Source organism: Notolepis coatsorum (assembly GCF_963971535.1).
Source record: "Notolepis coatsorum genome assembly, chromosome: 13".
Lineage (NCBI taxonomy): Eukaryota > Metazoa > Chordata > Actinopteri > Aulopiformes > Paralepididae > Notolepis > Notolepis coatsorum.
Window position 1 is genome coordinate 40,631,051 of NC_140177.1, and position 23,707 is coordinate 40,654,757.

A 23,707-nucleotide genomic window follows, 5' to 3' on the forward strand; every position below is an offset into this window, starting at 1 on the left:
CATCATTGTCAAGCTAAACAGGCTACAACAGAGAGAACTCATCATGCGGTCGGCCCGGGCCAGAAGGGGGGATCTGGGTCTCGACAATCACAAAGTGGCCATTTTCGAGGACTTCACACCGGAGGTTCAGGCACAGAGGGGCGAATACAAACTGGTCATGGCCAAGCTATGGAAACTGGGCTTGAGGCCTACGCTATTCGCCCCCGCAAGATTGTCTGTGCTATGTAAGGGCGATGACCGTCGCTCATTTTGGTCGTTGGCCAAAGCGAAGGAATATCTCGGGGGGTTGGTCGAGACGGTGGCTTGATAGCTTTGTCGGGTGAGTGGCTTGGCGTTGTGGACCTAAATACATTGTTAGGGCGGACTACTCGCAATTGCTTGTTATCAGGCCCAGACAGGCTAACTACCAGATGCCCATCCGAGCTCTATGGAGGCTAACGAGCTAACTGAACAATGTACATGACAGATTCTAGCGTGCTAGCCGGATGCATCACTAGCTTACGCGCTGGCCTCGGGCTGGCTAGCGGGCTGCGTCTATCGTCTGCGCCGTGACATTCGAGACCCGTTAATGTTTACGTATTTTGGTTGCTGTTGCTGTTCAAAGTGACATTGGTTTGCACAATTCAATGGTGATCGGGTCCTTAACTAACTTCTTGTATGCTTTTATTTTTATATCCAGGATGTTTTGAGCTTTGGGCTCCAATAGTAGAAGGTCGGTTGAATATACATATACAATATATGATAACAGGTTGGGTCGGGTATAGCTTTGCTTGCACTCTGGCCATAAACCTCTTTTCCTTTTCTTCTTATTGTCGCTGTTTTTATGTCATCTGTATGCGCGATTTAAATGTGATCCGATTCTGCCTTAGACTATCTGCTGGTTATTATGTCTTCAAATAACGCACCGGACTGCGACTTAACGTTTGACGGTTTATTTGATCCGCTCCACCAGTGCACCACACACACACACACACCATCTCCCGTTACCACAACGCTTTAATTTAATTTTGAATTTTCCTTTATCCATTTATGCTATGATGTTTGCGACATTGATACGCAGACTCTGAGGTAGATGGTTACAGGGTTGATGTTGATAATAATGGCTATTTTTTCCATTATAGTTGTCTCATGTTAGGGCCAAGGCTCACGGTGGTTCTCGACCGAATATACATACAAAATATATGATAACAGGTTGGGTCAGGTTTAGCTTTGCTTGCACTTTAGCCATAACCCTCTTTCCTTTTCTTCTTATTGTCGCTGTTTTAATGACATCTGTATGCGCAATTTAACTGAGATCCGATCATGCCTTAGACTATGCTTTAATTTGTTTTTGTTTTGAATTTTCCTTTATTCATTTATGCTATAACGTTGCGCCATTGATACGCAGACTCTGTAGTAGATGATCACAGGGTTGATGTTGAGTTATTATATAATAATGGCTATTTTTTCCATTATAGTTGTCTCGTGTTAGAGCCAAGGCTCACGGTGGTTTTCGACCGATATCTTTGAGATTAATTTTTATTTTTATTTGTGTTTATTGGACTAGTGGGGGTTTAATCAGGGGTTTATCTAGAGGGGGGTCGGAGTGGAGAGGGTCTTATTGGATCCATGACTCCAGTGGGTAATGAGAGGAAGATGACCATCCTCAGTGGATGGGGCATAGGGAGGGGATTGGAGAGTGGGTATAGGAGGGTTAATAATAGGACGGGTGGGTTAGGGTTTAGAGTAGAAGGAGGGTGGGTTGTAACTGGGGTGGTATTGATCTGTGTTTTATGTACTGTTGTCTTATATGTGTGTGATTGTTCCTCCTCTGAACTCCTGAGATTGACCGTCTGGGCCCGCCTGGATCAGCGCCTCGAGCCTCAGCCTAGCTGCACTGGTATGTTCTCTACGCATTTAGACAAATTCGACCATGGCTAAATTGAATATTTTTATTTGGAACGCTGGGGGTCTTAACGCCCCTCACAAGCGTGCCAGTGTCCTTTGGTTATTGAAGAGAAGAAATATTGACACTCCTTAGTGAGACGCATTTATTGGTAGGTGATGTGTCAAGGCTGGCAAATCGACAATATTATGTTATCTCCTCATCCTCAGCCGAGGATAAGACGAAAGGAGTCGTCATAGTTACAAGACGTAACCTTGATATCAAAGTCCTGAACTTGTGGTCGGACACGGAGGGAAGGATTACTATAGCAAAAGTTGAGTTCTCTCATAGGAAGATGGCAATAATAGCATTGTATGCCCCCAACACATTTGATTCAGCGTTCTATAATACAATCACGAAGAATTTGTTGGAACTTACTGGATACGCTCTCATTGTGGGTGGCAATTTTAATGCGTGCTGGGATGCGGAGATGGATAGGTCCGGGTCCTCTGAAACAAGCGACCAACAACGGTCCTCTAAGGCCCTCAGGATGTGGGCCCAGGACACTGGGCTCACAGACCTATGGCGCATATCCAATCCCACCCTCAAGGATTACTCTCACCTGTCAGCCAGACACAAAACCTTCTCTCGAATAGACTATGCATTCGCGTCCCCTAATATGTTTGATAGTTTCGACGTCTCATTGGTTCCCCTGGCTCTCTCGGACCACAAGGGGATTTTCCTTACGGCAACCTTTGGCAGGCTCTCCACGAGAGCTCCCAGATGGCGTTTTAACTCAACCTTGTTAAAGAACGATGATTTCTGTTCCGAGTTCAGGAGTAAACTAGCTGAATTCTTGCAGATCAACGTTGGCACGGTCGAAGACCCTAGGGTCCTGTGGAACGCATTGAAAGGATTTATCAGGGGTCATGTCACACTTTTCGCCTCCAATTTGCGAAAATCCCGGTCAAAAAAACTAGAAGGACTGGAAACATTATATGCAGACCTATACGCATCCTTGCAAACTAACTATAGTGAACGACTAAACACACAACGTAAGATAGTCAAGAAAGAAATAAACTCCATACTTAAACAACAGTCTGAGTTCTTGATACATAGGACAAGACAAAATTACTACTTTCACGGCTCCATGCCTAGCCATCTATTGGCAATGAAAATACGCTCGAATTATCATTTCTCGGATATCCCCTCGATCAAGACGAGACAGGGTACAGTCACTACTGATTCGAAAAAGATCAACGACACTTTTAAAGAGTTTTACACAGTTATATAGCTCAGAGGTTAATCTCGATGACTCTAAATTTGAATCGTTCATTGGTGGGCTTGAGATACCCCACATTTCTGAGGAAGAGGCCAAGGAACTGGGGAAACCGATCACTCTTATGGAATTGAGGGAGACGATTGCTGAAATGCAGAGGGGCAAGGCACCAGGCTGGGATGGTATTCCACCCGAGGTGTATTTAGCTTTCTGGGACCAACTGGGTCCATTGATGCTCGATATGATCAATTATGCTATCGAACAAGGGGAGTTCTCAAGAGATGTCAACATGGCGTTGATTTCCTTACTTCTCAAGAAGGACAAAGATCCCAATGATTGTGGTAGCTATAGGCCCTTGAGTCTTCTCGGGCTGATTTAAAAGTGTTTGCCAAGGTGCTGGCCCGCCGCCTGCAGAGATTTATGACGGTATTGGTACACTGCGATCAAACTGGTTTTATCCCGGGGCGCCTGGCTGCAGATAATCTTAGGAGGCTGTTGCATGTAATCGATAACAGTAAGGACAATACAGCTCCGTCCACAGTTCTGTCTTTGGATGCCATGAAGGCGTTTGACAGACTTGAGTGGTCATACCTGTGGAAGGTACTTGAGGTCATGGGTCTTGGAAAGAGTTTTATTCATATGATTAAAGTCCTGTATGCCTCGCCGTCTGCGATGATACTGACAGGCAAAAACTGTTCCACACTCTTTCCAGTCTCCAGATCTTCTAGACAGGGTTGTCCTCTGAGCCCAGGACTGTTTGCGCTTTCCCTCGAACAATTGGCCCAATTTATTAGGCAATCGGAGGACATCAAGTTCAAGTTCAAGTTCTTTAATAGTTGTCATACAGAAGTACAGAATACTTTCATACAAAATGCTTCTTACTGTTACGCTCCAGAGACTGTGCTAGACAAGATAGTATCAAATAACATAATAACATAATATAGCATGAATTTAGAAGAAGAAAATGAGGTCACAGTGTTCGGTATAGACATATGTACAATGTTCTGAGTTACCATATAATATACAATACACAATACTATGCGGTGTACTAATGTACAGTACTATCTAGTGCAAAGCAGAAATGGGATGAGGTACAATTTTAGGTACAATTTACAGTAAGGTGTACGAGTTGTAGTGCAATCCTTCATCCATAAATATAAAGTGTGGGGAGTGGGTGCTACAGTGTGTTTGTTTAAAGTGGGTGTGTGCTATAAAGTGTGTGGAGTGGGTGCTACAGTGTGTTTGTTTAAAGTGAGTGTGTGCGTGTGGATGTGTGTGCTATGTGCGTTTGGTGGTTGTTGTTGTGTAGTGTTCATTCATTGTTCGTTTAGCAGCCTGATGGCCTGGGGATAGAAGCTACTTCTGAGTCTTTCTGTGCTCGCCTTGAGACTCCGGTATCGCTTGCCTGACCTCAGCAGTTCAAAGAGGCAGTTGTTCGGGTGACTGGAGTCTTTAATGATTCTCTTAGCCTTGCCCTTGCAACGCTTGTAGTAAATGTTCTGGAGGGTGGGGAGCCCCCCTCCAATTGTGCGTTCGGCTGAACGTGTCACTCTTTGTAGTCTGCTTCGGTCTTTTGCAGTGCTATTCCCAAACCAGGAGGTGATGTTGCCGGTCAAGATGCTCTCTATTGTACATGAGTAGAAGTTCTTAAGGATCTTCTGGCTGACTTGGAACTTCCTTAGGCGCCTGAGGAAGTAGAGGCGTTGTCGTGCCTTCTTCACCACACTGTTAATGTGTGTGGTCCATGTCAAGTCCTCGGATATGTAGGCTCCGAGGTACTTGAAGCTGTTGACTCTCTCAACCGGTGCCCCGTCGATGCTGAGGGGGCTGTAGTCCTTGACCCCCGACCTCCTGAAGTCCACAATCATCTCCTTTGTTTTGCTGACGTTCAGGGAGAGGCTGTTTTCCTGGCACCATCCCGCCAGGACCTTGACCTCTTCCAGGTAGGCCCTCTCGTCGTTGGCAGAGATCAGGCCCACCACCACTGTGTCGTCAGCAAATTTGACGATTGTATTGCTACTCCGCTGAGCCACACAGTCGTGTGTGTACAGGGAGTAGAGGAGGGGACTCAGAACACAGCCCTGGGGGGCCCCTATGTTGAGGGTGATGGATGAGGAGGTGCAGTTGCCTGCTCTCACCACCTGGGGTCTGCCAGTCAGGAAGTCCAAGACCCACTGGCAGAGGTCATAGCCCAAGCCCAGGTCCCTGAGCTTGGCTATGAGTATGGAGGGGACTATGGTATTGAATGCCGAGCTGTAGTCGATGAATAGCATTCTCACATAGTTCCCCTGCCTCTTGTCCAGGTGTGATGCTGCTGTGTGCAGCACATGGGATATGGCGTCCTCCGTGGACCTGTTGGGGCGGTATGCAAATTGCAGGGGGTCCATGTTGATGGGGAGGGAGGAGCAGATGTAGCCCTTTACTAGCTTCTCAAAGCACTTCATGGCTATGGAGGTGAGAGCTACAGGGCGGTAGTCGTTGAGGCAAGCAGGCTTGGATTTTTTGGGTACAGGGATAATAGTGGACTTCTTCAGGCAGGTGGGGATGACAGCCTGTTCTAAGGACAGGTTAAATATGTCAGTGAATACTGGGGCCAGTTGGTCGGCACAGACTTTTAGGACGCGGCCGGGGATGCCGTCCGGACCTGCTGCCTTCCTGATATTCACTTTTTTAAAGGTCCGCCTCACCTCATGCTCTGTTACCCTGAACACTGCGCCTCCATCAGCAGCCGACCCCCCCCCCCCCCCCATTGCCGAGGCTTGTGAGCTGGTGTTGTTATTACCAGCATCAAACCTCGCATAGAAGGTATTGAGGTCGTTTGCTAAGGAGATGTCACTGTTCAGTTTGAGGGAGGCGCCTTTGTAGTCTGTCATCGTTTTGAGCCCCTGCCACATAGCTCTAGAGTCAGCTTGTTCAAACTGGAGTTCAATTTTATCCCTGTAGCGCCGTTTGGCCTCTGACACTGTCCTCCTTATGTTGTGTCGCGCCACCTTGTGGTCATTCATGTTGCCTGCCACTAGGCCGTCATTGTATGCTTTGGTGCGCTCTCTCAGAGCTTCACGGACGGATTTGTCTACCCAGGGTTTTTGATTTGGGTAAACTTTCATTTTGGTAGTGGGGATTGTTTCTTTCACCCTAGTACAAACATAGTCCAGCACTGTCTCCGTGTAGACATTAATGTTATCTGTGTCGCGGAACACATTCCAGTCTGTGTAGTGAAACACTGACCGGATCGTCTCTTCTGACGTCAGATCCCATTTCTGCACCTCTCGCGAGACTACGGGAGTACTTTTAATTCTCTGTTTGTACTTTGGTGAAAGAAAAATTGACGCGTGATCTGATTTACCAAAGCCACTATCAGAATGAGCCTTGTAGCCACCTTTAAATTGCGTGTAACAGTGATCTAGGATGTTACCGCCTCTGGTGTTGCAAGTCACATGCTGATAGAAGTCAGGCAATACCTTTCTCAGATTGGCGCTATTGAAATCTCCCAGTACTAAAATGGCGGCGTTAACGTTAGCCACTTGTATTCTATTTACCTCGTCGTGTAGTCTGGAGAGCGCAACCTTGTTGCTGGCTTGCGGTGGAATATACACTCCGATCAGGACGATCGCCGTTAACTCCCTCGGGAGGAAGAAAGGACGACACTTGATGGTTATATATTCCAGTTCTGGGGAGCAGTGGTTGGATAATTCCTTCACGTTCGTTGGGTCGCTCCAATTTTTGTTAAACATGAAGGCAATACCTCCTCCACGTTGTTTACCGGACTCTGATGACCGATCCTTGCGATGGATAAAGAAGTGATCCGCTGGTTGAATTGCGTGATCTGGAACCTCCGGTGTTAGCCATGTTTCGGTGAAGCAGAGGACATTGCAGTCCCTAACGTCTCTTTGATATTGAATCCTTGCTCGGATGTCATCCAGTTTATTGTCTATTGATTGTACATTGGCTAGCAATATACTGGGCAGTGGTGTACGGTGGCGTCTGGATCTCAGCCTGTTACGGATCCCAGCCCTCTTTCCTCGACGTCTTTTCCTGGGCTCTGGGAACAAAGGATCTGGTCCTAGTCTCCGGAGAATTTCTTCAGGCCATTGATGCGGTTCGGAAAGCTGATCCAGCGAGTAATCCAGTTGGTAAGTTTCCCGTAATCCAATGTCTATGAGTGACTGACGGTCATATACATTAAATGCACCAACAGTTGGTACGCACAAAACTCTAAAAACTATAAATATTAACAAAAGTAAACACCATAATGGTCAATAATACTCCACACAAAATTGCTCTCTATGCGGATGACCTGCTGATTTTTATGGACGACCCCTCCCGGTCGGCCACAAAATTATTGAGAATAATAGACGACTTTGGTAAAATGTCAGGCTTTAAGATTAACTGGAACAAATCAGCCTGCCTACCTCTTAATGAGCTGGCCAAGGCGGTACGACTACCAGCTGATATCCCCATAGTAGAACATTTTAAATACTTGGGCATAGAGATATTCCCCACGCTGAATCAAACTACTAAGTACAACTTCACGGGTACTTATGATAAAATAAGCCAGGATCTAGACAGGTGGTCGTCCCTTCCTAACTCCTTACAAGCCCGGGCTTCCATAATCAAAATGAACGTCCTGCCTAGGTTACATTTTGTTAGCTCAATGCTCCCCCTGCCCCCCCCAATAGACCACTGGTGCAAGGTACAATCGATGGTATCTAAGTTTATCTGGAATAACAAACGCCCGAGAATCAAAAGGGCTACTACTCAACGTAGGAAACAAGATGGGGGCCTCGCAATCCCTGATTTTAAGCTTTATTTCTGGTCCTTTTCACTGAGACCTCTGATGTGCTGGCTAGACCCTGTAGAGGCTGTATCGTGGCGCTCCTTAGAAGCGGCGGCGGTCTCACCGCTAAGATTGCAGGATGTAGTGTACTCCACTGTCTATTTCGAAATGCCGGCTGAGGTATGGACCGATCGTAACTCACGTGATCCAAACGTGGCGTAATGTACAGAGGTCGTGTGGGGTTAAATGCCCATGGCACCTGGACTGCAATTTTTAATAACCAGCAATTACTTGTTGGGCACACGCCGGTTAATATTCCTCAATGGCTAAGGAGGGGGGTTCATACTCTGGAGGATATTTATGATAAGAACGGCCTCTGTGCATTTCAGGACTTAAGAGAATTTTATGATCTTCCCGGCGAGTCCTTCTTTCTTTACCTTCAACTAAGGTCAGCACTGAGGGCGCATGGCGTGCCGTGGGCTCAAGCTTTGCACCCACACCCCTTCCTCAGGCTCATAGTGGACAGGACGACATCCAGAGGGTTTGTCTCAGACTTTTATACGCTCTTAATTCAATCCACGTATAAAAATTTATCATTGGATACAATCTGGCGTGTGGATATCCCGGAGTTGGACCCCGAGTTTGACTGGGATGATGTTTGGGCAAATGTGGCATTATCTTCCCGCAACCCCAATCACCAGCAAATTAATTTTAATTATATTCATAGGACCTATCTTACACCTAGGAAGCTATTTGCTATGGGCCTGATAACAGACTCTCGGTGCACTTTGTGCTCTCAAAAGGCCACTGGCACTTATATGCATATGTATTGGGATTGCCCACCAGTGGCCCGCTTCTGGAGGTCAATAACTGACAAACTTTCAGATCTGTGTGGCTTAACTATCCCATTCACAGCTGTTACGCTACTCCTGAACGATATAACGACACTACCTGCGTCCGTTCAACTAAAAAGGGTTGTCCTAGCGGGTGTCACAGCAGCGAAGAAGCTAATAGCAATGAGATGGAAGGAGCCTGAGAAGCTTACAGTGATTAACTGGTCCCTAACACTATTGGATGTGATTTATCTTGAGATATCCACGGCGCGGGTGATTGGGGTGGGTCTGTGGTTTGCAGCAGCCGAAAAGGTCAGGACCGCCGTGTGCGGCTGAGCGGGGTTGAGGTGCGTGTTCGGGTGAGTCCGGGGGTCTCTTGGGAGGAGGAGGAGGAAATGTTTCGTCCGTCTTGTCTTTTGTCTTGTCCTCTTGAGTTTAGCTGGGGATTTAATGGGGGGGCAGCTATTTAACTATTTCTTCACTGTTTGGTCACTTTTACACGGTCTCTGTGAGTCTATGGAACACCTCTACAGGTTTTTGTTTTTTCATGAAGGTTCATTGCTCTGTTTTCGGGTCGTGTTCTCAAAAAGTGGTCCTTGTGGTGAATTGGAGATGTACGTTTTATTAATATAAGGTCACACAGCCGGGAATCGGGGCTGAACACTGGGAAAGACCATTTATTAGATAGTACCCCTTGGATTTAGAATTTAGAAGGTTGAACTCTGTTTTCTTTTCTCTTTGTCTGTATAAATTGTTATTCTGTATTATTATTGTTTTTGTTATTTTCTTGTGAAGTTCTATGTATTGTGATTCTGTTTAATGTGTTGTCCTGTTTCATGTGAATAATAATAAAAAAATGTGATAAAAAAAAAGAGTAGGGATGTCCGATATTATCGGCCTAGCGATATTATCGGCCGATATCGGCATTAAAATGTGATATCGGTTGATATCGGTATCGGAAATTAAGAGTTGGACAATATCGGTATATCGGTAAAAAAGCCAATATCGAGCATCCCTAGTTTAGAGTGGTAGTGTCTTCCTGTTCAGAGTGGTAGTGACTTCCTGTTTAGAGTGGTAGTGACTTCCTGTTCAGAGCTCAGTTAGTACCCATTTCAGGGTGGTAGTGACTTCCTGTTTAGAGTGGTAGTGACTTCCTGTTCAGAGCTCAGTTAGTACCCATTTCAGGGTGGTAGTGACTTCCTGTTTAGAGTGGTAGTGACTTCCTGTTCAGAGCTCAGTTAGTACCAGTTTCAGGGTGGTAGTGACTTCCTTTTTAGAGTGGTAGTGACTCCCTGTTCAGAGCTCAGTTAGTACCCATTTCAGGGTGGTAGTGACTTCCTGTTTAGAGTGGTAGTGACTTCCTGTTCAGAGCTCAGTTAGTACCCATTTCAGGGTGGTAGTGACTTCCTGTTTAGAGTGGTAGTGACTTCCTGTTCAGAGCTCAGTTAGTACCCATTTCAGGGTGGTAGTGACTTCCTGTTTAGAGTGGTAGTGACTTCCTGTTCAGAACTCAGTTAGTACCAGTTTCAGGGTGGTAGTGACTTCCTTTTTAGAGTGGTAGTGACTCCCTGTTCAGAGCTCAGTTAGTACCCATTTCAGGGTGGTAGTGACTTCCTGTTTAGAGTGGTAGTGACTTCCTGTTCAGAGCTCAGTTAGTACCCATTTCAGGGTGGTAGTGACTTCCTGTTTAGAGTGGTAGTGACTTCCTGTTCAGAGCTCAGTTAGTACCAGTTTCAGGGTGGTAGTGACTTCCTTTTTAGAGTGGTAGTGACTCCCTGTTCAGAGCTCAGTTAGTACCCATTTCAGGGTGGTAGTGACTTCCTGTTTAGAGTGGTAGTGACTCCCTGTTCAGAGCTCAGTTAGTACCCGTTTCAGGATGGTAGTGACTTCCTGTTCAGAGCTCAGTTAGTACCCGTTTCAGGGTGGTAGTGACTTTCTGTTCAGAGCTCAGTTAGTACCAGTTTAGAGCTCAGTTAGTATCTGTTTAGAGCTCAGTTAGTACCTGTTTCAGGGTGGTAGTGACTTCCTGCTTAGAGTGGTAGTGACTTCCTGTTCAGAGCTCAGTTAGTACCTGTTTAGAGCTCAGTTAGTACCCGTTTAGAGTTCAGTTAGTACCCGTTTAGAGCTCAGTTAGTACCGGTTTAGGTGGTAGTGACTTCCTGCTTAGAGTGGTAGTGACTTCCTGTTCAGAGCTCAGTTAGTACCGTTTCAGGGTGGTAGTGACTTCCTGTTTAGAGTGGTAGTGACTTCCTGTTTAGAGCTCAGTTAATACCCGTTTCAGAGTGGCAGTGACTTCCTGTTTAGAGCTCAGTTAATACCCTTTTCAGGGTGGTAGTGACTTCCTGTTCAGAGCTCAGCTAGTACCTGTTTCAGGGTGGTAGTGACTTCCTGTTTAGAGTGGTAGTGACTTCCTGTTCAGAGCTCAGCTAGTACCTGTTTCAGGGTGGTAGTGACTTCCTGTTTAGAGTGGTAGTGACTTCCTGTTCAGAGCTCAGTTTGTACCCGTTTCAGGGTGGTAGTGACTTCCTGTTTAGAGTGGTAGTGACTTCCTGTGCAGAACTCAGTTAGTACCTGTTTAGAGCTCAGTTAGTACCTGTTCAGAGTTCAGCTAGTACCCATTTAGAGCTCAGTTAGTACCTGTTCAGAGTTCAGTTAGTACCCGTTTAGAGCTCAGTTAGTACCGGTTTAGAGCTCAGTTAGTAGGGTTGGGCATCGTTGGGCATTGGATTTGAACGATTCCGGTTCTGATTCTCCATTTCGATTCCTGTTCTAAACGATTCTCGATTCCGATTCTTTGAGGTGCAGGTCAAAACAGGTCACCGCTTATTTCGCAGGAGATTTATTTTGATATTTTTTGAAAAATCTTAAATTTTTTCTATACTATTCACATTGTCAGTTGACTTGATACAGTTTAATTTGGTTGCTGTACTGTAACTAGGGTATTAATTAACAATAATCCTGGTTTGGGAATAGCACTGCACAAGACCGCAGCAGTAGGGCGGGCCATACTTTTTCTTTTTTGGAAAATCAATCGAGTGGGGTGTCTAAAATATGTGTTTTTTTGTGGGGAATTCAAATATGGGATTATTTTTCTAATCGGATAACTCCTACCTACATTGTTTTGGATTTCAAAATGGCCAATTTGACCATTTTTCACCCCTTGGCCATACATGGATGCCAACATGAATCTGAAGGAAATCCTAACATGCAAGGTGTCTAAATGATGTGTTTCTTAATGGGGAATTCAAATATGAGTTCATTTTTGGGATAGGATAACTCTAACCTACATCATTTTGGATTTCAAAATGGCCGATTTTACCATTTTTCACCCCTTGGCCATACATGGATGCCAACATGAATCTGAAGGAAATCCTAACATGCAAGGTGTCTAAATGATGCGTTTCTTAATGGGGAATTCAAATATGAGGTAATTTTTGGGATAGGATAAATATAACCTGCATAATTTTGGATTTCAAAATGGCTGATTTTACCATTTGAACCCATTGGTATTGTATTACAAAATTGCAAAGATAAAAAATATATGGGAAATCATTTATAATGACAAAGCCATCAAATGTATTAACAAGTGAACTGTATATAACTGGATACAACTCCAAAGATCAATAATAATAATAATACTAACAATAATAAATTGTATTTGTAATGCACACAAACACCTAAGTGCTAAATCTCGATCTCCTGACTTCTTGAACTTTGCCAGGTTCCAATATCTTGATTGGACTCATTCTTGGATGGCAAGATCTCCTACTGTACTGCTTTAGCCACCAACCTACAAACACAAACTTAAAGTCAACGTCAGCCATAAATAGGTGAGCTCTTTCCAGAACTACTCAGCAGAAACCTCTGTAACCATTTAAACAAACGTCTCAATGTATTGAGAAAATCCATGGGGCTCCATCAATCCTCTATCTTCTAAAATTTGATCAGGTTGCACAAGTCCTGCTTGGATTCATTCTTGGACATCAGCCTCCTGCTGGTCTCCTGAGCCCTGATCCCTCCATCCCTTTTTTCTTGTGAAAAGTACTTAGCAGAGGCCTCAGTCACCATTTTAACAACCCTCTCGATGCTTTGTGTGTGGCAAGGCCAGTCGAGAACCTCCATGGGGGTGGAGTCACTACCACTTCTTCACCTCGGAGGTGCTTAGGGAGCAGGTCAGAGGTGGCTCTGACAAATCTTCTGACCAGCTGATTAAGCCACCAATGCTGGAAGCGTCACTATTGATGTGAGGTGTTCTTCTGATCCTGACACAGGAGTCTCCCAGCTGAGTGTCTGGATCCCCCTCTCCCCTGATGGCCAGGATTCTCTCCACCCCCTCAATTCTCTCTTTTTGATCCTCAGAGCACAGCAGTGTTTGGAGGATGGCTTCACTGTGGGCATACCAAGCAGATCTTCAGTTGGCATCACAACATCCAGCACCTCCTTCCTCTGAGACTTGAGGCAGTCCAGCTGAAACAGGATGTGCCTAGGCCCTTCGATCCAGGAGTGCTTGACCTTCATGTTGAACCAACATGGATAATACACTCCAATGATGAATTCCACAATGCATTGTAGATTATTCAGGTTCTTTCTTTTAAGTTGATGCTTTGACACCCAGAGCCTGAGGAGTCTGTTTGCTGTGGTGAGCCAGCGGCTGTGGTTTACCGGTCCAATCTCCAGCAGAGCCAGCCTTGCAGAAAGCACTCCATCCCTGATTGCACAGACCAGCTTATAGCCATAGTGTTGATCAGTTGAGAGATCTTGAATGATCTTCTCAGGCAGCTTGATCAGCGGAGGGCCAAGAAAGATCCTGGTGAAGTTAGGATTGATCTCCAAGTCTGTAACAGAATCAAGGAGCTGTCCTATTGGCCCAGACAATTTGTTGTCTGACAGAGTAGCCCCATCAACTTGAACAATGAGACGGCACAGTGGAAGTTCACCAGTGTGCAGGTTGCACACCAACCAGACCAGCTTTCTCCCCAGGTGCAGCTCCAGCATTACACCTGCCTTCACTCCAGTGTTGACATTGGTCGAGTCTCCTCCAATGGCCCACAAGGTCTTATCAGAACCTCTCTTTCAGCCAGGCAAACAGGACCTTAGCAATCTTCTCTGCATGGGACTCCTCTTTAGTTGCTTTCTCTGGTGTAAAGTGGAACAGATAGTTGCTGCCAGGCTCACTAGCAACACTATAGTGTTCTTCCTTGATCTTTGCAGGAAAAGATTGGTCACTGCCCTCAGCTTCCATCATCACATTGGTCATGTCAATCCGCCCATCAAAGAGGATACAGGAGATCCCCCCCTCCTCCCTGCACTTCTCCTCAAACTCTTCCCCCAGCTCTTGCATCAACTTTTCTTGTGCTCTCTTAACCTTGTTCTTATCAATCACTTTACTTGTGTCATCTTCTAAGATGAGTCCTGCATCAATCAGAGCTGCAGTTGCTATAGCTGCAGTTGGCCTTAGACCTATGCCATACCTTACACTAGCAAGGGCGATGTTTGGAATCTCATCATCATTTTTCCGTAGCTTTGCTGAAGCTGCAGGGTCAGTTTCAGGAATGAGCTCAACTTCAGGGACTGTAAGAAAGCTCTCAACATCCTTCCTGGCAACCTTGTCTGCTGCTGCAAAGCTTTCTTCTTTGCCCCTTCTCCTTTTCTCTGCCTTCTTTTCCATCCCCTGCCTTTCCAATGTTTTAAGAAGATAGAGGATTGATGGAGCCCCATGGATTTTCTCAATACATTGAGACGTTTGTTAAAATGGTTACAGAGGTTTCTGCTGAGTAGTTCTGGAAAGAGCTAACCTATTTATGGCTGACGTTGACTTTAAGTTTGTGTTTGTAGGTTGGTGGCTAAAGCAGTACAGTAGGAGATCTTGCCATCCAAGAATGAGTCCAATCAAGATATTGGAACCTGGCAAAGTTCAAGAAGTCAGGAGATCGAGATTTAGCACTTAGGTGTTTGTGTGCATTACAAATACAATTTATTATTGTTAGTATTATTATTATTGATCTTTGGAGTTGTATCCAGTTATATACAGTTCACTTGTTAATAAATTTGATGGCTTTGTCATTATAAATGATTTCCCATATATTTTTTATCTTTGCAATTTTGTAATACAATACCAATGGGTTCAAATGGTAAAATCAGCCATTTTGAAATCCAAAATTATGCAGGTTATATTGATCCTATCCCAAAAATGACCTCATATTTGAATTCCCCATTAAGAAACACATCATTTAGACACCTTGCATGTTAGGATTTCCTTCAGATACATGTTGGCATCCATGTATGGGCAAGGGGTGAAAAATGGTAAAATCGGCCATTTTGAAATCCAAAATGATGTAGGTTAGAGTTATCCTATCCCAAAAATGAACTCATATTTGAATTCCCCATTAAGAAACACATCATTTAGACACCTTGCATGTTAGGATTTCCTTCAGATTCATGTTGGCATCCATGTATGGCCAAGGGGTGAAAAATTGTCAAATCGGCCATTTTGAAATCCAAAACAATGTAGGTAGGAGTTATCCGATTAGAAAAATAATCCCATATTTGAATTCCCCACAAAAAAAACATATTTTAGACACCCCACTCGATTGATTTTCCAAAAAAAAAATATGGCCCGCCCTACCGCAGCAGACTACAGAGCAGCGTTTCCGTTAGCCGGTAATTACCGGTATTTGACCGGCAAAATCTGTTGAAGTCCGACATATTTAATCTCTCCGGTCTTAATGTCCGGTGAAAATAATTCCCTGAGTCTAAGCACAATTTGATTATTTGAATTGTATTAAAATAGGCTAAAATTAAATAGCCTATGCGATGAACGAAACAATCATTACATTTGTTTCATCGTTGCTTCTAATAATGACAACGACGTTGTCAGCGAGAGCTTAGTGCTGGGTGTGCAAACTTTTGTGAAGCTGCAGAGCCGGAGCAGCAGCAGCACAGTGCAGTACTCCAGCAGTACTCCAATTCAGCCATTTGCAATTCAATGTTGGGTGGGGGGCGCTGCTGTGCGGTCCCCAGAAAAGAGCCAATAACAGCTGAATCTGCTGCTCTGCATCGACATACTCTCGCAAATAAGTCATTGGGAGGTGGAGAGAGAGAGTCGTCACGCAAACCCACGATAATGTTGCCGTCTCTCTCTGCCAAATTTCTCAGTTCTTCGCTTGACATAATTAATACAAATGTCCAATATAACGGAATTCGTTAGCTCATAAAAATGTGATTATAACAGACTGTTTATTAATGTCGGGCGACTGCCCACAGACACCTATTTGATTTAAAGTCGGCAGTAGCACGAGTCTCGGGACTTATTTTATTTGGAATATAATGACTTTATACGCAAAAGTAGCCTAGTTTTAAGTAAAAATATTATAAATCTACATGCCTTGATGTCATTCTTTTGTTTTGTTGTCATTCTTTTGCCTATCAATTGTTTTTAAGCTCAATAAACTCTGACCGGAATTTCTCTCATTTGACCGGTAGATTGAAATCTATCGGCAACAATTTTTTCTAACGGAAACCCTGCTACAGAGAGTGGCCCGTTCAGCCGAACGCACAATTGGAGGGGGGCTTCCCACTCTCCAAGGCATTTACAACAAGCGGTGCATGGGCAAGGCTAAGAGAATAATCCAGCCACCCAAACATCTGCCTCTTTGAACTGCTGCGGTCAGGCAAGCGATACCGGAGTCTCATGGCAAGCACAGAGACACTCAGAAGGAGCTTCTATCCCCAGGCCATCAGGATGCTCAATGATCAATGAACAATGATTGAACAATGAACAATCGTAACAACCATCAATGCACTCACAGCACACACATCCACACGCACACACTCACTTTAAACAAACAACTCACTGCAGCACACACTTTACCCACTTTAGAACACTTAAACACACTTTATATTTATTGGCAAAGAATTTGCACTACAACCCATACCTCATTACACCTTACTGTAAATTGTACCTAAATTGTACCTCATCCCATTTCTGCATTGTACTGTATAGTATATTGTATTGTAACTCCGTTACTTTTCTACTCTGCATTGTATATATATATATATTGAACACTTTTGTCTATGTACTTGACTTCTATTTTATACTTACTATTAGGGGTGGACGGTATGGTCTAAAATGTATATCACGGTATAATTTGAAGCATAGACGGTAACGGTATATATCACGGTATCAGTGTTTCCGTTAGAATAATTTTTTTTGCCTGATAGGCAGGCTATATAAAGAATGACATCCTCAAGGCATGTAGATTTATAATATTTTAACTTAAAACTAGGCTACTTTTGCGTATAAAGTCATTATATTCCAAATAAAATAAGTCCCGAGTCGAGACTCCGTGCTGCTCCCATTGCAAACAGCGGGGCTGGATGCTGGATTTAGCTAGAAGCATATGTAGCTGCAGAGCCGCAGAGCCAGGGGCGCTTTCAGGTCTGGTCACAGGCCCGCTCAACAGCGTCCCCCCCCACCCAACGGCTGAATTGCAACAGCGCCCCCCACCCAACGGCTGAATTGCCAATGGCTGAATTGGAGTATTGTGCAATACTCCAATTCAGCCATTGGCAATTCAGCCGTTGGGTGGGGGGGGCGCTGTTGAGCGGGCCTGTGACCAGACCTGAAAGCGCCCCTGGCTGTGCGGCTCTGCAGCTGCATGCTATTTGCAAATCCACTGCTGCAGCCGTCCTCCCGCTGCAGCCGTCGTTATCATAACACTATACACATATCATAATGTTTACAGCAAACTGTAGTTGATCACCAGGTATGTTTTATTAACGTAGAATAATTCATATAAGAAAAACGATAGGGAAATCTCTTACCTTTCTCCACTGGTTAAAAATGCCAGGAACTGAAATTGAAACTTGCTGTGCGCCGCGGTGATATGTGTTTATTATGAAATGACAATTGCGTGTTGACACGCCCACTGCGCGAAGCCTCCTAAATAACTTTTTCCAGTTTGCACATATCTATTATCTATGACTAATTCTATCTATTTTTAGGGTCAAATGCGATTGAAATAGTCGCGCTGTGGTTACATGACGTCATTGCTATTTTAGAGCTGCTCTACCGGTTACACGGTATAGTCAAAATCCATACTGTAGAGCAAATTCATACCGTTTATACCGTTTATACCGTCCACCCCTACTTACTATACTTTTTATACTTATCTATTTTTATCTAGCACAATCTCTGGAGCAAAACAGAAAGAAGCATTTTATATAAAAGTATTCTGTACTTCTGTATGACAACTAATAAAGAAACTTGAAAGTAAAAAAATATATTAGGGATGCTCCGATCGATCGGCCACCGATCGTTATCGGCCGATACTCAGTATAAATATGCAATCTGTGAATTCCGATAATGAGTCATATTCGCCGATAGCGGAAACCGATCAAGCGAAGGTCTCACTCGCCGTCTGTCTCAGACGCACAGGACCTGCAAACTGCCGCTGCTCCTCCTCCCTAGCCCTGCCCGCCCCCGTGTAGAGTTTGTAAACACTGAGGACTGAGAGGAGGCTCCCCTGCTCGAGTCTGTAGTGCATTCGACCTGAGCTAACGTTAGCTACCTAGCTATCGTTACTGTTTAAACAAAATTACCCAGTCAACTATTCACGTTTAGTAGGCATTGTCTAACGGTATTTAGCCGGCTAGCTACCGATAGCTCCTGATATCAACAAATGATCCAGAAAGTCTAGTAGTCCATGTTCATACCTCCGTTAGCTTGCGTTAGCTGACGTTAGTTTACTGTTCAAAACGAAATGTCCCATTGAACTAAAGTTCTGTCTTAACGTCATCTAGCCGGCTAGCAGTAGCTACAGATAGCTCTTGATATCAATGTCTTATAACATTGATTTAATGCGTATTCGAGCTGAGGGCTTGCTGAATGTGAAATGACCAAAGAACCATAACGTTACCAATAGGGTCCCGCTGCAGCGCCGGAGAATCCTTTTTGGAGCTGGAGGCTACTAGAGTACACACAGACAGTGGAGCTGTTTGCAGATAGCGAGCATTTTGACTTAAACGTGGTGGCGATGTCTCGCAGATAATACAAGTACAAGTCTAATTATATAATATATATATTTTATTAAAAAAAAAAAAAAAAAAAAACTTTTTATATAAAATAATTTTTAATTTCTTTTTAATCAAAAACAATCGGTATCGGATCGGTATCGGCCGATATGGCTCACGACGATCGGTGATCGTATCGGTGGCAAAAAACGTGATCGGGGCATCCCTAAAATATATATATATATTTTTTTAAGAATCAAAATTAAAGGAAAACTCCAACATTTTGGGAAATTAGCTTATTTAACATCTTCCCTGGAGTTAGACAAGAAGATACATACCTTTTTTGTCTCTGTGCATGCATTAGGCTTAGGGAACAGTCGCTCCGTTAGCATAGCTTAGCTTCATCACTGGAAGTGGGGCGGAGTTAGAGCCTGACGTTCCCTACAGTGCCCTACAGTCACGAAATACACTACGAAACGTTCCTGTAAACATGTTGTGACCTGTGTATTTACCACGTGGAGAAATAAAAAATAATTGAATTCGACAATTACGTTTTCTAAGCAAATTATACTCTGAAATTCTTTTTGCCTAACGACTTCTCTCTGAGCGCAGTCAGTGATTTCAACGTGTCGCCGTGATTGTTGACACTCATTCATTCAAAGGATCCAAACCGATTGAAGTTTATGGATACCATGACTTAAAATCCTCTTACCTTGACGATTAAAAGCCTCCCCAATTTAGAAAACAGTAATCCAATGGCTGGTATTGATATACTGCACGCTAACGGAGCTAACCAGCAACCGGACACTCAAGCAGATAACGAGAGCAATGACTTCCTTTCTGGGGGGTTTCAAAATAAAAGGGCAACGTCTATAGCAGCGGAATACATTTATTTTGTACATTATCTAACGTTAACACGAACCTAACTAACTTTAGGTTAGTTGTAACATTAGTTTAGGTTCGTGTTAACGTTAGATAATGTACAAAATAAACGTATTCCGCTGCTATAGACGTCGCTCTTTTATTTTGAAACCCCCCAGAAAGGAAGTCATTATATTAGCTTTAGTGTCCGGTTAGCTTTAGTGTCCGGTTAGCTCCGTTAGCGTGCAGTATATCAATACCAGCCATTGGATTACTGTTTTCTAAATTGGGGAGGCTTTTAATCGTCAAGGTAAGAGGATTTTAAGTCATGGTATCCATAAACTTCAATCGGTTCGAATCCTTTGAATGAATGAGAATGTCAACAATCACGGCGACACGTTGAAATCACTGACTGCCCTCAGAGAGGAGTCATTAGGCAAAAAATTGTTCAGAGTATATTTGCTTAGAAAACGTAATTGTCGAATTCAATTATTTTGTATTTCTCCACGTGGTAAATACACAGGTCACAACATGTTTACAGGAACGTTTGAGTTGTATTTAGAGTGTATTTCGTGACTGTAGGGCACTGTAGGGAACGTCAGGCTCTAACTCCGCCCCACTTCCAATGATGAAGCTAAGCTACGCTAACGGAGCGACTGTTCCCTAAGCCTAATGCATGCACAGAGACAAAAAAGGTATGCATCTTCTTGTCTAACTCCAGGGAAGATGTTAAATAAGCTAATTTCCCAAAATGTTGGAGTTTTCCTTTAAGAATCTAAATGCAAATATGTTACTTCCGGTTCCAGAACCGGAAGTTAGGAACCGGTTCCTATTAGAACTGGTTCTCGGTGCCCAACCCCATCAGTTAGTACCTGTTTAGAGCTCAGTTAGTACCCGTTTAGAGCTCAGTTAGTACCTGTTTAGAGCTCAGTTAGTACCCGTTTAGAGCTCAGTTAGTACCTGTTTAGAGCTCAGTTAGTACCCGTTTAGAGCTCAGTTAGTACCTGTTTAGAGCTCAGTTAGTACCTGTTTCAGGGCAGCTTTAGCCTGGGCTGTTTGTGCCATCTCAGCAGCTGCTCTCTGAGGGGTGGAGCGAGTAGCTGGAACAGATGGGCGGGGATGAGAGGGCTGGGAGGCAGATTCTGGACCTAGAGAGTATAGAGTATAGAGGGAGAGAGTATAGAGGAGAGAGAGAGTATAGAGTTAGAATCAGAGTTAGTAGTTCTAGTCTTAGGGTCAGAGTTAGTAGTTCTAGTCTTAGGGTTAATAGTTCTAGTCTTAGGGTTAATAGCTTTAGTCTTAGGGTCAGAGTTAGTAGTTCTAGGGTTAGTAGCTCTAGTCTTAGGGTTAGAGTTATTTGTACCTTGTGGAGGCAGGTTGAAGCCAGTACTTTGAGACAGTAGTATTCTGAACATGTCTCTCTGTCTGGCGTTGGAGTCAGCCAGCTGCTTCTGTTGGTTCCTCTGTTCTCTCAGCTGCTCCACTTCCTTCTGAAGCTTCTCCACTGTCCCCTCCAACTCTGTCACACTGGATGGACAGGAAGACAGACCGTAAGACAGACAAACAGTACCTGTACTTAAAACCTGAGTCTTTCTTCCGTGTTTGATACCCACACAGTTTAAAACCTGAAGTAGTAATATGAATAGTAGTAGTAGTAGTAGTAGTAGTAGTAGTAGTAGTAGTAGTAGTAGTAGTAGTAGTAGTAGTAGTAGTAGTAGTAGTAGTAATAATAGTAATATGAATAGTAGTAGTAGTACTAACAGTAGGGTTGCCACCTTTCAGAAAACAAAATAAGGGACACTTGTCATCGAGTGTGCGCACGAGAAATCTTTGACGGTTTTGGGCAGTTTTTGTAACTATTCTTTTTTTAAACTTTATTTCGGTTTTAGGGTTATGTTATTTAATTATTTTGGGGAGCCAGCCCCCCAAACTCCTGAAATGCATAGAAATCTATGAACTCTAAATAAAACAATCCATGACATTTATATTAAAAAGAGCTAGCCCCCCAAACCCCTAAAATACATAGGACAGATGAGCAACAACATAAGAGTTTAAATGGGCACACTATTTAATTATATTGATTAATATAAATACATGTTTATTTATTAGACTTTAAAAACTCAACATTAATGAACAATCAACCATATTAGTCAACTGAAATAGCCTAGACTATGCCCACATCAGCAGCCAATATGTAGGCTCCTGGCTGCCAGGGCAGGTAAATAGAAATACTGACATCTAGTTAAAAACACAACCAGATAAATAAGATGTAATATCCCATATCGAATCAATCTCAGGAGATGTTTCAGTCATAAAGAACTGTGACACCTCACGTCACACCTGTGCTTGGGTCCTTTGAGTTCTTATATTTCGGGAATGTTGTTCTCCTGAGGCATGCTGTCTGATGTCAGTCACGCGGTGGTCGGTGGAGTGTCTGCTGTAGACATTTTCAAACAGCAACCATGACAGGCAGCGCACAGACAGAGGATTGTCACAACGGCACAGAACGTATCTTAGCAACGTGAAAGCGCTAATTCTCATTGGTCGTGAGCTGCTGAGCACACTCCCATCATACCAGAGTTGCCATGTCCGTTTATTTTGTGCAACTTTTGGACAACATTTTGCTTGTTTTTGGCTTGTTTTTGTAGGTCGGCTGGCTCATTTCTCTCACTATACTGGCAACACTGACTTTGCGGAAAGCAGAGCTCTCACATTCCCAGTCACACAGCGGAGAGACAGGACAGCACATCATCGCCCTGTCTTTCATATTGATTCCCCGACCTTAAAATACGGGACAAAGTGCGTCCCGTATCAGTTCAATACGGAACGCGTCTTTTAGTTTCCAATTACGGGACGATTCCATATTTTTTTTATTATAGTTTTCCCCCTTCTTTTTCCGTTTTTCTCCCATCCCAATGTTAGTCGTTATGCCAATTCCCAATCCCCTTCCTGGTCGTTGCGCACTCTACCGCCTACCGTCAGTCCGGGAGGGCGGAGACTATCACATGTTTCCTGCGACACATGTGTAGCCAGCCCACCGCTTCTTTTCACCTGGCAGCGCGGACTCTCACTGGGAGAGTGTAACGTGTGGAAGGTCACACTACCTCTCCTAGATCCTTCCCTTGCTGTGCAGGCGCCCCGACCGAACTGTAGGAGTCGCTGTTTACAACGACCAGGACCCACCCACGACTAGGGATGGGTACCTTTCACATTTGAACCGATACCGGTACCGGTACCTATGAATCGATACCGGTACCCAACGGTACCTTTTTTTGGTACTTTAGTCTCAAGAAATTTAATTTACCTACCTCAGTCGTAAAAAAGAAATCCAAACTTCAAATAACTACAATTTCGACAGTTTTCGGCTTGTCATTGCTCCGACTGCTTTGTTGTTGAATCAAGTCAAATCCTAGGTAAGCATATATTGTGCGTGTGAATGTTGACATAAAAAGAAAAAAGTTAAAAAATAATAAAATAAAAAAGTAAAAAAAAAAAAAATCGGTTTCTCACTTGATTCGATACTCTGTAGTACCGACGTGTTTCGGTTCGGTACCTCAAAAGTACCGAATTCGGTACCCATCCCTACCCACAACGGCTTCCCACCCGCTAACACTGCCAATTGTGTTAGTATGGCCGGTCGGCCAAGCCGGAGGCACCACAGCCGGATTCGATCCCACTGGCTCTGTGGTGGTAGACTGACGCTTACCCTTAGAAGTCTAACCTAAATAGCTCCTCCTCCTGAGAATTTCCCCCTTTTTTTTTGTTACATAATATAAAATTACAGATTCATACCTTCAAAATAAGCCATCAATTGTCAAATTTGAGACGATAGTTTTCAATCAATGTCCTATCAAACATTCTGGTACAGTCATTACAAATTTGCAGCAGGAGCCTCTGAAGAGAATTCAGTGAATTCAGCTAATGATAAGGGAACTACACTCCTTCCCAGAATTCAATGTGATGTCAATGTTAATTTCAATGACTAATTCACACCATGAAACAAAGGCCCAGCAGGGAACAATTACAGCTGAATGGGGGTATAGTGTGACTGATCAATACAGGCAACACACACTTTGATTTGA

The 23,707-nt window shown here is 43.9% G+C and overlaps 1 protein-coding gene across 1 annotated transcript in view; it reads right to left on the reverse strand.

Moving 5' to 3' along the window:
* Positions 1–23,707, reverse strand: part of LOC311239530 (nucleoprotein TPR-like) — a 226,414-nt gene that overhangs the window by 144,140 nt on the left and 58,567 nt on the right. The window contains exons 16-17 of the mRNA XM_084327849.1: positions 20,989–21,152; positions 20,652–20,773 (exon numbers count right to left, since the gene is read on the reverse strand). Coding sequence (XP_084183975.1) covers positions 20,652–20,773; positions 20,989–21,152 — 286 coding nt within the window. The remainder of the gene's footprint in view (positions 1–20,651; positions 20,774–20,988; positions 21,153–23,707) is intronic.